Source organism: Bicyclus anynana, chromosome 24, assembly GCF_947172395.1.
Source record: "Bicyclus anynana chromosome 24, ilBicAnyn1.1, whole genome shotgun sequence".
NCBI classification, from domain to species: domain Eukaryota; kingdom Metazoa; phylum Arthropoda; class Insecta; order Lepidoptera; family Nymphalidae; genus Bicyclus; species Bicyclus anynana.
This window is the reverse complement of record NC_069106.1, coordinates 8,791,897-8,811,020: the sequence shown is the minus strand read 5'-3', so window position 1 is coordinate 8,811,020 and position 19,124 is coordinate 8,791,897. Positions and strand designations below refer to the sequence as shown.

Below are 19,124 nucleotides of genomic sequence, written 5' to 3'. Positions count from 1 at the left end.
ACAATGTCACACCATAATGCAAATATTTAATTACTATAATATAAAATTGGTAAAATAACAATTTAAAAAAGAAAAATTTAATTTCATTAAATTGAAAGGATGGCGAAAGTGGGAGTCACACTCAGAAGTGTCGTACACTCTTACATTTGTATTGATTAAAACTATTATTTTATAAGATGCTTGTAAAAAAAAATATTGCGATTTTACAGAACGGGAATCAAGATTACTTCTATACTTAGCATAGTAGAATTGTTCTACTTGTTGCCTGAGACCGAAACGCCTTGTCGTATTTACAAAACAATCACACAGTTGTATGTCAGCGGTGGTATTTTTCAGTATAAAATTCACATTTATTAGTATGCATAGATAGGGTACTTTCTAATTTTAAGGTATATCTCTTTTCTCCCTGCTTTTCAAGATTGGTTACCATTTGCTTTTTTCTTAGTTTAATCACGATTAACAACTATTAATGGTTTTCCATTATGAACGCTACTTCTATGTGCTAGTCTCAAAATACGCGCAACCTCGCCATTCTCCTTTAATTAAATTAGATAACATGAACATTCTCAATGGGGATGATGACTAGGTTTGAATATATTGATTTTTATGATACATTCGGGTAAATAGGGCCAATGTTAATTAATTTATACATAAGAAGCAAAAATCGTCTGGATATTTGCAAAATAAATGAGATTAAAAAATTTCAAAATCTATTAAAAATCTTTTATCGTAATTAGATAAAAATTCATACAGGTTTAGCTTCCTTACATTAAATGTGATATTTTTTGATCTATGAACTATAAACATAAACGCACATGAATCTAACGGTCATTACATTACCTACGACGTCATTAGTTCGTGCCATTTTGTATGGGGCGTTTTTCAGGGATCCGCGGCAGCGCCGCAAATCTGACCCTATAGAGCCCTGTAGCTCCGAAAGTTCCTTTTACAAAATTGCTTTACTATTAGCATACTTTAAATTTATATACAATTTAAAAAACTGTCATCATCCCTATTTCAAACCTAAGAATTTAATTACAAAATAGCCTATTTAGGCAAAATAGATGAATTTAAACACAATACTATGAATAGAAAACTTATAAAATTATAAGATTGCGGTCAAGGGGTAACTTGTTTTGAATAGAAAAACTTCCTATTTCCGTACTTTCGAAGGCACCTACACCCGAATGAGAGGCGACAAGTGAAACTCCATTACCTAATCTGTGATAACTAAGTAAACACACATGAGCAATGAACAAGTATTTCGTCACAAGCAAGGGCTAGTTTTTTTTTCTTTTTGAGTGAAAGTGATCCACCGACGGGCCGTCTGCTGTGTTTAGGGTTGTCTCTCTCGATTTCTACTTTTAAATAAAACTTTTTAGGTGGCGATTAATCGTAAAATCTTTGAATCTAGAGAAATATTTGAAACAAATGTCCCATCCGATGTCACGTGGATTGTAACGTAACTTAATGCCTATAACAGAGGTACTTGGTAACTTTTTGGGTCATAAAACATCACTTATTTTCGAAGATAGTATATAATCTAAGCAAAAATAGAAGAACTATACTGAATCTGTTCCAAACTGTGTCATTATTAAAAATGTTTAGGGTACTATTGTCTGACTTTTGTTGGGATTGTCCTAGATATGGTCCAGGAATGGTCATCTTGGCCTACCAATTCCATTCATCTTTCCTCAAACCATCTAAGCATGCCTTTATCGATTTAAGGCACTACATCTTCTTTTTAACCGAGTTCCAAAGAAGGAGGTTCTACGTTCGGATGTATGTATGTTTTTTTATGTTTGTCCAGCGATATTTCCGTCATTTGTGGACCGATTTTGAAAATAATTCTTTTGTTTGGAAAATACTTTCAGGGTGTCCCCATTTTTTTTCATGTCAGGATCTGATTCGATCGATGTCGATTTCTCCAGGATGCCATATCCTGGAGAAATCGACTGGAACTTTCGAAAATCGTTAGTAGTACGTTTCTTAGTTTTTTCATTAGGTATTTTAATATATGACTTAAATCCGTGATTTCTGAAAACAGACTCTTTTGGCAGTCAGGTAATAAGAAAAATACCGAACTTTTTTCTATTAAATTATATTAAAGAAATAAGGTGACAACCCTAACTGGATTCTTTATCAGAAACTCGTTTGGTATCGGGTCGGAGCGTCCACTGATACATACGTTTTGCTTTTAAAAACTTATATTTTTAAATTATACAAAGCTGTATGTTAATGTGAAAATTATCACTACACGACTATTTTGCATATATTACTGTCAATGTCAAAGAAAATGATAAAATATTTATAATTAACAACCAACTTGGGGTCAGAATTGCAAAATAATGAAAAGTGAAAAATATAGAAAGTCTCCTAAAAATTTCGCTTCTGTTTTGATTTTTCTGTTTTGATGTAATGAGACGTTTGTGCGCATCTTCCAAACAAATACTGATTTGTGGCGATTTTAATGTTGATATTCTAACAGAAAACTCAAAGTCTGTTAGATTTCTGAACTTATTCAAATGTTTTGATTTGACTCATGCTTTTAATGAACCTACTAGGATAACGGCTACTTCAGGGACATGTCTGGATAATATATTTTACAATTGTGTGATTGAAAAAAAGATGATAATAAATAAATTAGGCTCTGATCACAGTGGTCAAATAATAACTATTTTAAACAATAAATCCAATAGCAACCAATGGTTCAAGTATAGGCCGATAACTGAAGGCAAATTAGAGCGATTTAAAAGCATAATTTCTTCAAAAATTCCAAGTCTTTCATTTGAAAATAGTCACCCAGACAGGCTATTTGGTACGCTGTTCAAGACAATAGACAAAGAGTTTTGTAAAATTTTTAACTTTAAACGTATTAATGTTACTCAAAAATTAAAGTTTAGCGAATGGGCTACTGTAGGCATTTACAAAAGTAGAGACAGATTGTACGAGTTGTACGAGGAGAAACAGTATAATCAAACGCGAACATATTTAGAACATGTAAAAAACTATTCAAAAATTTTCAAACGTGTTTGTATTCTTGCAAAATCATTACACATCAAAGATAGAATAATAAAATCTGAAAACAAGGTACAAACAACCTGGAACATAATTAATAAAGAATCAGGCAAAATTAGACCACGTGATATGAGTTTTGAATTAATTGTCAATGATAAAAAGATAAACACCGATAACGAGGTTGTTAATGCCTTTGAAGACTTTTTCCAGAATGTTCCTATCTTGTTAACAGATTCACTGGACTCTTCTGCTACGGAAGCCCAGAGGATATTAAGAGGCCATGTTAAAGAGTGCAACGTTCTTTTTGAATTTCATCATATAACTGTATCAGACATTAAAAAAACTTTTAAACTGTTAAAATTAAAAAGAACTGGAGACATGTGGGGCATGTCAGTGAAAGTAATATCTAACATCATTGATGTCATTGCTCCCCACTTAGCTATTATTTTTAATGAATGCGTGGATTTGGGTATCTTTCCGAACCTAATGAAACATGGCAAACTGTTACCACTTTTTAAATCAGGTGACAAAACTGATGTTAATAATTATAGACCAATTACAATACTGCCAACACTTAGTAAGGTTTTTGAAAAAATCATTTTAAATCAACTTTTAAGTCATTTTAATTTAAATAATTTATTTCACCCTGAACAGTATGGTTTTACTAAAGGTCGCAGTACAACTGATGCAGGTGCTAAACTTTTAAAACATATATATGATGCATGGGAAAATGCTAAGAATGCTATTGGTGTATTTTGTGATTTGTCCAAAGCATTCGATTGTGTTGACCATAACATTCTTTTACTTAAGTTAAGCCACTATGGCATAAAAAGTGTTGCACTCGATCTCATCGCCTCTTATCTTAGTGATAGAACACAAAAGGTATGCATAAATGATTCAAAGTCTCGCGGTTTTTCTAACACAATGGGCGTCCCACAGGGTTCAATTCTGGGTCCTTTTCTATTCCTAGTGTACATAAACGATTTACCACACCATGTTAGCGGCATCTGTGAGATAGTACTGTTTGCTGACGACACATCCCTAATTTTTAAGAGTGACAGAAGTAAAGATAATTCCGACGATGTAAACCGTGCCATATCGCATGTGTCGCATTGGTTCACTGTTAACAACTTACTTTTAAATGCAAAGAAAACTAAATGTATTGAGTTTTCATTACCAAATGTTATAAAATTAGATAAGTCTATAATGATCAATGGTGAAACACTAGAAATAGAGAATTCCACAGTTTTCCTGGGAGTGACCTTGGATTCTAAACTTCAGTGGGGTGCTCATATAGAAAAACTGTCAGGTAAACTCAGCTCAGCTGCTTTTGCAGTGAGAAAAATAAGACAGTTTACTGATGTTGATACAGCTAGACTTGTTTATTTTGCGTACTTTCACAGCGTAATGTCTTACGGTATTTTGTTGTGGGGCAAGGCTGCTGATATACATTCTATATTTGTACTTCAAAAAAGAGCAATTCGAGCAATATATCAACTAAAATCACGCGAGTCCCTTCGTCAAAAGTTTAAAGAAATAGGCATTTTAACAGTAGCCTGTCAGTATATATATAACAGTATAGTTTATGTGAGACAAAATATTAATTTGTACAAACGAAAAGGAGATCTAAACCCACGTCTTACTAGACACGGGCATAAGTTAGTTATTTCTGCATATCGTCTCCAAAGAGTTAAAAAATCTTTTGTGGGTTTGGGTGTACTCTTCTATAACAAGATCCCCAAGACTGTGATGGACTTGCCAATGCACAACTTTAAGCAATGTGTTAAAAAACATTTACTTAGTCGAGGTTACTACACTATTGATGAGTTCCTTAACGACAAAGGTGCTTGGAGGCCATTGGATCAGCTTCCACCTTCACACAGGAAATAAAACTATAAGAAATTGTAATTTAATTGTTATCAAATGTAAATTGTAATACTGTATGACTTTTTCAAAAGAGCAACTGTTGAGTTTCTTGCCGGTATCTTCTCAGCAGAACCTGCCTTCCGAACCGGTGGTAGAATCTTTACAAATAGTCAACTGACGTGTCAAAAGTGCTTGTAAACTGAGCCTACTTGAAATAAATGAATTTTGAATTTTTTTTTTTGAATTTTTTTCTAAATACTTTAGAGTACCTACCTAGCACTTACCGAGGTATTTGGTTCCCGAAAAAAATACCTTTACATTTAGCAATAACAGTATTTACCTATGAATATTTATACTAATATTTTAAAGAGGTAAAGTTTGTTGTGTTGGAGAAGGTAATCTCTGGATCTTCTGAACCAATTTTGAAAATTTTTATACCACCAGAATGCCATGTTATTTGCGAGTGTCATAGATTTTATCCCTGTATTCTCACGGGAACTGGAACTACTAAAAACGCAGGGGTCGGCTAATAATATATATTAGCCTATTCTACCTATAACATAATATATTTGATTTTGATAACCTATAAACTTAATGTGTGGGTAAAAAGTACGGAACCTTTTGAACTCATCATTATTAGCCGATGGACATCCACTGCTGGACATAGGCCTCTGGCATGGACCTTCAAGCACAACGGTCTCGAGCCGCCAGTATCCAGCGGCTCCCTGCAACCCGCTTGATATCCTCGGTCCACCTAGTGAGGGGTCGATCAACACTGTAACTTCCGGTGTGGGATTGCCATTCCAGCACCTTGGGATCCCAATGTCCTTCGAATTATTTGGCCTGCCCATTCTTGAGCTTTACGCTGAGCTATGTCAGTGACTTTGGTTCGTCTGCGAATCTCCTCATTTCTGATCTATGACGTTCAGTTTTTACAATAACTCTGAATGTGAACTTTGGCCCGTGCATCTCGCATGTCATGGTTTTGTACGTAATGTGACATGTAACATATTGTGTAACATTGTTCCGTGTTACATACATGAACATTTTGATGTCTATCTTTAACATTTCGCCGATTTGAAGTGTTCTTTTTCGGCTAATTGACAGCGGACTGATTAATGCTGTCTTTCGTAGATTTTAATCAAAGTAGTATGCGCGCTGCGATAGTCAGACCTACCTAATTTAATGATATTTTTTGACTAGTAGAGCCCGTAACGTAACGCGTTACAACTGAAGTTGGCACGTTTAACACTTGCACTTGACAGAGGGAACTTCGGTCTGATTTTACGAACACAGACTATTTAAAAGCTTCTATGTTGTTGCTGTCAAAATGTTCACAACTCTCAGGATCGCAATGTTTGGAACTAAATACAAAAGGCCTATGTCCTGCAGTGGACGTCCATCGGCTTTTATGATGATGATGATGAAATTTCGATCAGATAAAACTGTATAACTAGAACTACGCAGTTAAATCTGAATGTCTGTTTATGCCGCATTTATCTTAAATATCAAAATAAAATCAAATGAACACAGAAAGTGACAGAATCTTAGATCTCGCATTAAATACTATGTAATTAATAGACCGAGTTAGTTCACCCAGGAAGCCTGCTTTGAGAACGCCAATAAATCAGATTACACACAAAAACCAATAATCAATTAATAAAACGCATTAACACCAAAGCAATAAAGTCCAATGTGAATGCACTACATAAAATTGTACACCTGTATCATTCACAAGTCATTATGTTTACAATGTAATTTAAACTCTATGTTTAAAGAGATAGAGATTGAAGTAGGTTGTTAAACTGTAACATATCAGTGATAGGTAATGATGAAAGTACCTCCTGACCGGTTGTATCGACTTTCTCAATTCAAAGAAATTAATGTATGATATAGATATAGGTTTACCTTAAAGTTAATTTATGATGAAGTAGCTGACGCCGAAGTTTTACCTGCGTGGTTCCCGTTACCGTAGGAATACGGGGATAATATATACAGGGTGTCCCGTAATTAATGGATAAAACGCAAACGGTAGATACACCACCTAATTATATAAATCTAGCGGACGCAGGCGATTTCGTCCACGTTGAATGTAGTTTTTCACAAATCCCTCGGGAACCATGGATTTTTCCGGGATACAAAGTAGCCTATGTGTTAATTAAGGCTATAATATATCTTAATACCAAATTTCAGCAAATTCGGTTCAGTAATCGAGGCGTGAAAGAGTAACAAACATTCATATCATCAAAATCATCAGTTTTCGCAAATCTCGAGAGACCATGGATTTTTTCGGGATAAAAAGTAGCCTATGTATTAATCCAGAGTAAAATCTATTTCCATTCCAAATCTCAGCCAAATCGCTTCAGTAGTAGCAGCGTTAAAGAGTAACAAACATCCAAACAAACATACATCCAAACATCCATACAAACTTGAATATATCCATATAACTAAATTGAATAGTTTTCCAAAAATCCCTAGGGTTAGCTAAAGGTTAACTTGTATGTATGATGCTTACCCTAGATAAAAACTTTGTGGATGCCACTGCTTGGGTAAATCATACTATCCACTCAGGGTTGTTACTGAAATTATTTATGAGAAAAAAGCTTAGTATTTCTGACCAAACCTAGGACCCGAACACACGACCTCATGATCCTAATTCCAAAGCCCAAAGCCCAAAGCCCAAAAGCCCACAGCCAAAGGCCAAGCTGTGACTTAGCGTCAGATAAACACGCCCTCTGTTGGCTGAGCGCGGCCAATCGCGTTTCCACTACATTAAACAAAGTCATTGACTTGTGATCATCGATTTAAACTCGATTTTCTCCGCAAATACTAATGATCGTGCGATACTTTTTTCCCAATATATCCGTTATGCATTCTCATTGAAGATAACAATGTTTAACTATCGTACAGTTGGTTAACGCACTTGCGTGCGCGGAATACCGCACCGATGACACAGAGTGAAATTCTGAAAGAATATCATTCTAACTTGATCACACTATTTTCTGTATTGGGGTATTTTATAACTAGTAAACGATATATTGGGGTGCTGAAATGGCGACCCCGCACCGGAAAGCGCAGTGTTGGTTGACCCCCCACTAGGTGGACTGAGGATATCAAGCAGTTTGCAGGGAGCCGTTAGATGCTGGCGGCTCGAGACCATTGTTTTTGTAAGTCCATACAAGAGGCCTATGTCCAGCAGTGGACGTCCATCGGCTGATAATGATGATGATGAAACGATAGAACAACGTGAATTGCTTATTTTCAAATAACTTTTATTTATATTTTACTCGTAACCTCAGTAATATACGAATAATACCAAGTACCGCGATACTTATGAAGCCAAGAAGTATTGCTGTATTTCAGTTAAAAATGTATTCTAATAGATTGTCCGTGGAGATACAAAATGAACATATGAGTCTTTATAGGTTGTACCTCAGGTTGATATGTAATTAATAGCACAAAGTCGAACATGTTTCTAACTATTCAAATATTAAATTTATTTATTTCAAGTAGGCGTAATTTAAAAGTATTTTTAAAACGTTAACTTTGTTTGTTTAAGTGACTTTTTTTACAAATTTGGAATTCAGATTCCACGAAGAGTTGACATGAAAGTGAATGTTCCCTGTGTTTTTTTTGTAAGTTTTACTTTGTTGTAAACAATGGTTTTTTTACTTGAAATAGGGAATTCCATATTACGTCAAATATTACTACAACATTCATTTACTAATTGCATAACCTAACATCTGTATTCTCATGTATGCAAATAAATAAATTGATTAATTGATCGAAATAAACCAACAATATATGTCATGAAATATTTATAAAAAAAAACTCCAAAGCATTAATTTAACAGCCGTACTGTAAGATTGCTACACCGCGGCTTTCCAGCACATAACGCTATTCTCCTCATTATCGTATTAGAAATGCTCATTGAAGCGGTACTACAAGTACAAGTACCAGCGAGCCGATGTATTAACATTCTACGAAGAATGCGGCGCGTGAGAATCAGACATGCGACTTAGATCTACAAATATTGAACAAACAATCAATCTACGCATCGATACTATCGTAAATTAAAGAATAATCGATTAATATATTTATATTTATTAGTTTAGATATTATTATCTAAACTAATAGGTAAGATTTGATTTTTTGTTGGAAGTTTTCGCACTACTACTCATCTCATAAAAAAAAAGCTCATTATTCGCGGGGGATACGTTCTCTAAATGTGTCGCGAATACAGAAACCGTGAATACGGAATGGTATATGGTATATGGGATTCTATGGGATACGTTTTTGGGTGACAAAAAATATAAAGAAAAAACAATTAATTGAAGTCAATGATTAACTATTATATTCAGTCTTAGACAATGGTTTGAAGAATTTTGAAATGTTTTCTTGCTTGACATTTTTTAAAAGCTGCCATTCAAAGTGATTTAAGGCAGTGGCATTCTTAAACCATCCATTCGCAATTTCAATTTAGTTGAAAGTTTCCATCGAGTTTCACGCGTACGAAGTCGCGGGCGTCCGCTAGTACGATTATAAAAATTAATTCACCCTTCATACTTAAAAACGCACAATTTTATGTCATTCCCTAAAGACGTGCACGCACATCTTAGTACGTAACAAGCGCATGCTGTGAGTGGACGTGGACTTAAAAAAATATTTACTGTTTTTTTTATTATTTTAATCCACACAAAGCCACAGCATGAATAAAGAGAAATGTGTTACGAGTGATGACAATTTCGCGATGCTTTGAGGCCCATCTAACGATCTACGATCGATGACATATCCCATTTTCTTTATAGAGCTAAAAACGATGATGGTGATTTTATAGTATCCTTACCTGTTTAAAAGTGTTTCAATAAGATGAGCGGAATGCGGCAACGCTTCTATCAGCAAATCAATCGGCAGTTCGGAAGCAACGCTGTGCAGCACGCCAGGTCCGAGCCTGGACAAAATGGCCGCCGCCTCCCTGAACTGTCTGCCCTCGGCCAATAGCAGCACGCGACGCAACGCCAGACGGGGAGAGGTATACGTGTTCTTCTCCCTTTCCCTCTCCCGTCGAATCCTTTCTCTACTTTCGTTCATTTTGGCGGGTAATTTGATATTTCTAGCCCATTATACTTGATGTTCGGGTGATTGTATGTAATCTGTGGAAGAGAAAATGACGGTATAAATAAAAATGTAGATAAATAATAGAGTCTACGCCACAAAAGAAGTCCCGCGGCTAAAATCTGAACTAAAATTGACAGCGCCTTACCAAATGACAGTGAGCGCCATGAAGACATTAGCGCCGCGTCTACGAGACTTGTTTCGTAGCGCGGAGTTTCTAGTGGTAAAGTGCGGTACAGTTAAACACATCTGTTGAAAATTTGGCTAAAGATCCTGGAGCCAAATAGACGCGACACTATATCGAAGATATTAAAACATTGCTGTTGGCAAATCTTATTTTAATAAAACACTTAGTTACGCTATAACCCCCTATTAGACTCAAAGTTAACCCCTGTGACCTCATTTATTATAATCAATCAATACAAATTATAATGTGATTTACATCATTATCAACCCATATTGATTCGTGCTCAGCAGTGAGCCGAAATTGTAAGAATAAGTAGGCACAATGTTTATCGCTTTTTAGTGTTAATTTTTTTTTTACTTTTATTTTTTGAATGTGAGGAAAGCTTTCTATCTATATTTTTATATGTACCTACGTACGATTTTCATAAAAATGTATGAAAATGATTTTCCATTCAAATTTTCCATTGACGCTCCGATCCTATTGAACAGTCTTACTCGATACATGGACTATCTAACACGTAAAGAACTATTCGAACTATGCTAAGTTTAAGTAAACAAACAAACTGTTCCGCTTCATAATATTAGTATAAATGACTGTGTATGCCAAAAAAGCGATGAGTGAGCAAATGAGACGCCGTTACCATTATGTGTGGCCTGGGAGCTGCGAGCTAACGGAACACCATAACAAACAGATGCTATGGGAAATATCGCGAGAGCTTTTTGTCATCCACTTTGTAGGGTTGTCTCTTTGTTCATGATTATTTTTACCCGAGTATCGAATGAGGGGTTATGTTTTTAAAGTTCATATCTAAACTAATATTATAAAGCTGAAGTTTGTTTGTTTGTTTGATTGAACGCGCTTCTCTCAGGAACTACTGGTCTGATTTGAAAAATTCTTTCAGTGTTAGATAGCCGATTTATCGAGGAACGCTATAGGATATATATTATTCCGGTATTCCTACGGGAACGCTAAACATGCGGGTAAAACCGCACGGCGTCAGCTAGTCTATACTTATAATAAAACTGGTCGAGTTCTATACTACATTCGCAATTTGAGAATTATCTATACTTATAATACGAATTTTGTACATTCTGTACATTGAAGATATTTTGAAAATTTTTGTTCATTATATATATAATCGATACTGAAGATAAAAATATTTTGTCTGTCCGCGTTTTTTTGTTATTTGGGCATCACGCCACGACCATTAATTAGGACAGAACAACCTCAACTGGAAAAAGGAGAAGAGGGCGCCCCAAAAAAAGGTGGATAGATGATATACGAACAATAGCAGGAAATGATTGGATAAAGAAAGCTAAAGACAGAGAGGTCTGGACAAAGCTGGAGGAGGCCTTTACCCGAGAAGGGGTTCCGATCAATGGTAACGAAGAAAGCGACAGCAATTAATATATTAATGCATTTTTTTTTAATATAATAACCTTAAATTTTAAAAAAATCTCTAAAAACTTAATATATATGTATAACAGAAAACAGATAAAATAAATACAAAAAATTATCTTTATCTACAAAAGTATAATGCCCATTTGGATAGTAAAGGCATTATTATATTTGTGACAACCATTGTCATGTTATGGCAGTGTTATGTTTATTGAAGTTAAATGAGAGATTGTAAGCATTATTCTGCGTTTTTGTTCACGGTTCACAAAAACCCTATCGATTTCCCATATTTGAGTCCCCATTGTCTCCGTTTTTAACTACGATATAGAATACAAATGAAATTGAAACACTTTCTTATGAGCACTAGACGAGATAGAATAGATCAACTAGATATAGCTATTTCATACTCTCTACGCAAACATTGTTTTTTTTTTAATTTGATATTATCACGCCTCATCACTATCCTACTAATATTATAAAGGCAAAAGTTTGTATGGATGTTTGTTTGGATGTTTGTTACTATTTAACGCAGTAACCGATTTGGCTGAAATTTCACATAAGCTACTTTTCATCCCGGAAATATCCATGGTTACCTAGGGATTTTTGAAAAACTAAATATCACGCGGACGAAGTCGCGGGCGTCTGCTAGTTTATCATAATCATTATAAGCCTATTTTAAACAGCCCATTACATGGCGAGGCCTCTTTTCTTACTGGAAATTTATTGGGCTTAAACTCACTAGGCTGCTTCAATGTGGTTGAACGTATAAATAAATAAAGAGTTACAGACAGTACCTACACTACCATAATGACAGCATGTCTGTCTGTAACCCTTAAAACAAAGTATGTAGAGCTCAGCATATTCCGTGCAATACATACAAGCATAATACAGCGCTGCTTTCAGTTGAGAGTCGCGCATTCAGGGTAGGGGTAGGGTAAGAGTAGGGTAGGGGTAGTGTAGGGATAGGGAAGAAGTGCACATAAGTCAAAGCGAAGCTTGACCGGGTCCGCTAGTCTTAAGTAAAAATATGAATAAACTAGCTGATGACGCGCGGTTTCACTCGCGTGGTTCCCATATCTGTAGGAATACGGGGATAATATATAGCCTATAGCCTTCCTCGATAAATGGGCTGTCACTGAAAGATTTTTTCAAATCGAAGCAGTAGTTCCTGAGATTAGCGCATTCAAACAAACAAACAAACATTAGTATAGATTCAAATGAATTAAATAAGCTAGCAGCAAATATGTACCACCACCACCAAATATGTAAAACTGAGAATTTTTACTAAGAATTTTTTGAAAGAAAGAAATCATCATTATCAACCCATACTCGGCTCATTGCTGAGAAAGAGTCTTCTCTTAGGATCAGAATAGTTAGGCCAATAGTCTACATAAGCTGGCCCATTGCGCATTGACAGACTTCACACACGTAGAGAATTCAGAAAATTCTCAGTTTTCTTATTTCCTTTTCCTCGCTATATTATTTTTGAGACACGTTTAAAATGCACATAACTGAAAAGTTATGCCCCGGTCCGGATTCGAACCTTCGCCCTCCGGAGGCAGAGGACATATCCACTGGGCTATCACGGCTCTAAAAAGAAAGAAATACCACATGCAAAACCTAAGATCTACACCAACTATGATGACCTCTCGAACAGTTACAAAACTATTACAAGTACCCTCTTATTACCTGTAAGTCAAGTGACTATAACGCGATATAACAGTTAGGAGATTTTGTGTGCTTATAATGAGGTTAGTTGTAATAAAAAAGTGACAAGTGCGAGTCCGAGTCGCATACCGAGGGTTCCGTACAAGGAGAACGTCAAATAAAGTCAATTAAACAGTGCATTATTTTATTGCAATTTTTTATTATTTAGAAAAAAACTCTTAAAATCATTAGAACTAGTAAATTTGATTAAATTTAAGTTGAATGTTAATATTAAAGCCAAGTGTAGTTTTTAATTATTTAACAAAAAATGGAACGTGATACTGACAGATTAATTAATTATATGAAAATTTTGTATTTTTAACTAAAAAATCAGGAAAGGATCCTCTGAAGACAGGTGGTGGAAAGTCTTTTCGAGATGTTGAGTTGTTTCAACACCGATGCATTGGACCTATGCGCTGTCCATGGAATACGGAGCATTCTTCGCCAGCACCACATCTTGAAGGCGTCAATGCGATGCCGATCAGCTGATTTGATAGTCCATGCCTCAGCTGCATACGTGAATATTGGAAAGATTAGAGTCCGGACAAGACGCTTGTTGAAATTTTTCCACCACAGTCTCGAGCCACCACAATCCAAATACACCACAGACCAAAGCCATCACAATCCCAAGCCACCACAGTCCAAAGCCACCACAGTCCCAAGCCACCACAGTCCAAAGCCACCACAGTCCAAATCCACCACAGACCAAAGCTATCACAGTCTAAAGCCACCACAGTCCCAAGCCTCTACAATCCCGAGCCACCGCAGTCCTAAGCCTCTACAGTCCCGAGCTACCACAGTCCAAATCCACCACAGACCAAAGCTATCACACTCCAAAGCCACCACAGTCCCAAGCCTCTACAGTCCCAAGCCACCACAGTCCCAAGCCACTATAGGCCCGAACCACCACAATCCCAAGCCACTACAGTCCCAAGCCACCACAGTCCCAAGCCATCACAGTCTAAAGCCACCACAGTCCAAAGCCATCACAGTCTAAAGCCACCACAATCCAAACTCCGTAGCAGCATACCGAAGTTACCTACGAAAGGAGCTTTATAAAATTGCAGCTTTATAAAATTACGAAGATCTGGTTCTTACAGGCCATAAATAACAACAGTTATTAGTTCAAGTACGAACAGTTACTTTATAGTTGCTTCAACGAAATATCTACTGATCATAACTGTACAAGATTTATTTAGGGGTTTAGGGGGGGGGGGATTAATTGATTTACTTAAACTACACCCGAATAATAAGATGTAGTTTCTGAGATTAGCACGTTCAAGCAAAGAAACAATCTCTTCAGTTTTTTAATATTAGTACATATGTGTAGATTATATCTATGATGTAGATCGACAATACCAACCTGTTTAATAATTCCACGTTTTGAGTTTCTCTGCTCTCTAGTCTATTCATATGTTTATCATTTGGAAAAGCCTTGTAAGTACCAGTCATTAACAGATTTCCTTCCTTCACCCTTTGCATTATTCAGTAAGTAAGTCTGGTTTTGCTAAGCAAAAAATAAATAAACTTTAAGATGGTAAGGTTCGAAATATGTCTCCATCAAAATACATACTATTAAATGTTTTTGGTTACAGGAACAAAATATTTATTAATGACAATACTGCTCAAACGTAATAATGGCTAGCGAACTAAAATGGTGGAGCGTTTTTCTTCCTAGCCATCTTCCAAAATTTTGGTTACTAATTATGTGATTTATGTTGGTACTCGCAACAATTTCAATTCGAAATATTTACTTTTTTTATACTTTCTGTTGATAATTCAGTTTTACTTTATAAGGTACTTTTAATACGTTTGTTTATTTATCACCCTATTTTAGATGCCAAGAACAAGTGCATAGCTCCCTTCTTATAGGAGTTGGGATATAGTGCTAATACCCACTGCGCTGCTCCAATGCTGGTTACTGGGAATACTGTCAGATGTTAATGACGACCGTAATCGACTTAAAGTACTCTCCGAAGCACGGAGGTGTAACATCACCAACTTTTCAACTACGGGTAGCGCCGGCCCGAAGTAAATTTTAAAATGGAGCGAGATCCAATTATGGCGCCTCTCCTGATTGCTCCTAATAATATGTAGATACCTATACCAAATTATGAGTGTAAAGGAAGGATGGAACGCGAAGATCTCGGCCATACTCTGGGGTGACCAATTGAAAATCAGGCGCAGTACCGTAGACCGTGGATTTTAGAAGTAATATAATACCGATAACTTCTAATATCATACTCCTGGACACCGGATGGCATGGATATAGACAATGGGGATGATAACTAGGTTTGAATATAGTGATTTTTATGATACATTCGGGTAAATAGGTCAATGTTAACTGATTTATACATCAAAAGCAAAGATTGTCTGGATATTTGCAAAATAAATAAGATTATAAAATTTCAAAATCTATCAATTTTTTTTTATCGTAATTAGATACAAATTCATACAGTTTTAGCTTCCTTACATTAAACGTGACATTCTTCAATAAATGAACTATAAACATAAACGCACAAATAACAAAGATATTAGTAATTTTGTTTGAACGCCCATACAAACCTAACGATCAGCGAGCCAACGACGTCACTAAATCGTGCCATTTTGTATGGAGCGTTTTTCAGGGATCCGCGGCAGCGCCGCAAATCTGACCCTTTAAATCCCTGTAGCTCCGAAAGTAATGATCGCAGATACCCTGTTACTTTTACAAAATTGCTTTGCTATTAGTATACTCTTAATTTATATACAATTTAAAAAACTGTCATCATCTCTATTAAAAAAAAAATCTTTTATTTTTCTTTATCATTTAGGCGCTCTCTAGGATTTGGTGCCTGGAGCGAATGCTCCGTTCGCTGTATGGACCCTGACTACGGGATAGGACTTTTCCTGATATATCTTGGAAGATAACCAGGATTCGAACCCAGGATCGCGTGATCCATACCATCTAACCACTGAACTGAAGACAGTTACAGATACCCAGCTAAAACTAGACTTATTAGACTCATCGACCTACAAATACAAGAGGTCACAAAAGTGAAATATCAAGATTAAGCATTTCAATGGTAATAATATGATTTAATTCACTCACTTTCACCGATTCCCATAATAAAACCATAAAAAGCAACCTGTCTGCATGGGGCCAGTGCTGACGCCTTATGGGGTATTCAATCAACCGGTCGCGGGTAACTTTCTACATCCACAGGGGCCGAGTGTTTCTTACGACTTTCTTTCGAAGTTTTACAAATTTTTCCGCGGATCACCATGCAAATTTTCTCCTATTTCAATACACATATAAATTAAACTAGCTGACGCTGCGTGATTTCACTCGCGTGGTTCCCGTTCCAGTAGGAATATGGGGATAATATATAGCCTTGCTCGATAAATGGGCTATCTAACACTGAAAGAATTTTTCAAATCGGAACAGTAGCTCCTGAGTTTAGCGCGTTCAAACAAACAAACAAACTCTTTAGCTTTATAATATTAGTATAGATTGTAGTGTCTATCTGTGATTTAAAAATAACTGTTTTTCTTTATACGATACCACAACACAAACGAGCTTAATAAAAATGTTTGTCTGTCTGTCTATCTGTTTGTATGTCCAATCTCTGAAACGGCTGAATAAGATTCTAACTGGAAAATAGAGGAGGCTGTTGAACGACATACTGATACTTTTATCCCCGAAAATCCATGGTTCCCACGGGATTTGTGAAAAACTGAATTTACGACAATCCTTTAACCGACTTCATAATCATCAACCTTAAAATAGACTGGTGTTTGGAAGGTGGGAGGCTTCGGCCGTGGCTAGTGACCACCCTACCGACAAAGACGTACCGCCAAGCGATTTAGCGTTCCGGTACGATGGCGTGTAGACACCTAAAGAAGTGTGGATTTTACCCTACTCCTAACAAGTTAGCCCGCTTCCATCTTAACTTACCATTAGGTGAGATTGTAGTCAAGGGGTAACTTGTAGAAAAAAAGACTGATTATTCAGAAAATCCTCATTACTTATTAATTTTTAACAAACGACCCAATATTCTGTTTTCCCTGGATGTTGTTGATTGTTGATGATAAGAGTGGGTTATTTATATACTCGTAATTGTAATTAAACGCTAATTGTAATCCTTCACTATTTATCGATCCTTAGCCCCCATTCACAAGCGGTAAAAAAATCATGGAAAAATTTAACCGACTTCAAAATCAGCAAATAAACTCAAAAGTGAAAAACAACATCGTACGTGCTACTTTCTGATCATTTTGAAGGCGGTGCCAACACAGTGACGCATTAACTCAAGCCGTTTAAATCATAAAGTTTTACGATTTTCTGACAGTTCTTTTCCGTGATTCAGAAACGTCTTTGATTAACTAGCTGGTCGCGATAAACTTGAAACTACTAAACGGATATTCATGCGGTTTTCACCAAGGTTTAGGTATATAATTTATGAAAGTGTCGTACTAATTGAAAGAAATGGTCGAATATAGTCGAGCCGCCTAGTTTTCATGGAAGGCGCTGCGTAAACCTAATCCCGAGAGATTGAATGCAGGCATCTGCTAATAGGTACCTAATAAATAATTTATAATGAATATGTTTACTTTTATGCCGTGATAGCCCAGTGGATATGACCTCCGATTCCAAAGGGTTTCGAATTCAGTCCCACTTTTCAGTTGTGTGCATTTTAAGGAATTAAATATCACGTGTCTCAAACGGTGAAGGAAAACATCGTGAAAAAACCTGCATACCAGAGAATTTTCTTAATTATCTGCGTGTGTGAAGTCTGCCAATCCGCATTGGACCAGTGTGGTGGACTATTGGCCTAACCCCTCTCATTCTGAGATGAGACTCGAGCTCAGCAGCCGAATATGGGTTGATAACAAACGATGTTTACTTAAATATTACTAAAATCATCATCAGTAGATGATTTTGCATGATATTACCTACTTTCGTCTTTTTAGTCTGAATTTTTCTGTCTCACATGTTCGATGACAAATTAAATTATCACATAAATTAAAAAACCTTCTAAAGTCGGTAAAAAATTGTAGATGGTCAAACTAGAATGAATATATCATTAGTAATATTACTTACATTAGGTTGCAAAGTAACAACAATCCGTATTAACTAATAGTCCAGGAGCACACACACAGTTGTCAGACACAAGTAGCACACGCGCGGAACGTCCGGCAGCTCTTAGACTATACACCGGTGTACAGTCGTGCGATCGGCGCGCCGCGGCAGTACGGAGTGACGCGAGGAGCTTCGCTTGAGTTGTGTGAAAGCTTCCGGACGGTGGTATGTTGTAGCGAACTATTTATTTGTTTACAGGTTTTTTTATTCTCTACAAGTTAGCCCTTGACTACAATCTCACCTGATGGTAAATGATGATGCAATATAAGATAGAAGCGTACTAACTTGTTAGGACGAGGATGAAATCCACACAGCTTTCGGTTTCTAGACGACATCGTACTGGACAGCGAAGGAAAACATCGTGAGGAAACCTGTATACCAGAGAATTTTATTAATTCTCTGCGTGTGTGAAGTCTGCCAATCCGCATTGGGCCAGCGTGGTGAACTATTGTCCTGAACTCATTCTAAAAGGAGACTCGAGCTCAGCAGTGAGCCAAATATAGCTTGATAACGATGAGGATAATTAAAGAGTCAAACATATTCACATTGGAACAACGTGGTGGGTCTAAGCCTCTCCTGTAAGAGCTGCCTGACCCTAAGATAGGCAGATAATGTTATATAAATTAATCATAAGCGACTCGAACATTACCATTTTACAAAGAGCGCAAAATTACATGCTGAAATATGTGTCGAACGCGCCGTGGTTTCTGC

The 19,124-nt window shown here is 36.4% G+C and overlaps 1 protein-coding gene across 1 annotated transcript in view; it reads right to left on the bottom strand.

Moving 5' to 3' along the window:
• Positions 1 to 18,540, bottom strand: part of LOC112053263 (uncharacterized) — a 40,065-nt gene extending 21,525 nt beyond the window's left edge. Inside the window, exons 1-2 of the mRNA XM_052889008.1 lie at positions 18,375 to 18,540; positions 9,731 to 10,037 (exon numbers count right to left, since the gene is read on the bottom strand). Of these exons, the coding sequence (XP_052744968.1) occupies positions 9,731 to 9,975 (245 nt within the window). The 5' untranslated portion in view covers positions 9,976 to 10,037; positions 18,375 to 18,540. The remainder of the gene's footprint in view (positions 1 to 9,730; positions 10,038 to 18,374) is intronic.
• Positions 18,541 to 19,124: the final 584 nt, after the last annotated feature.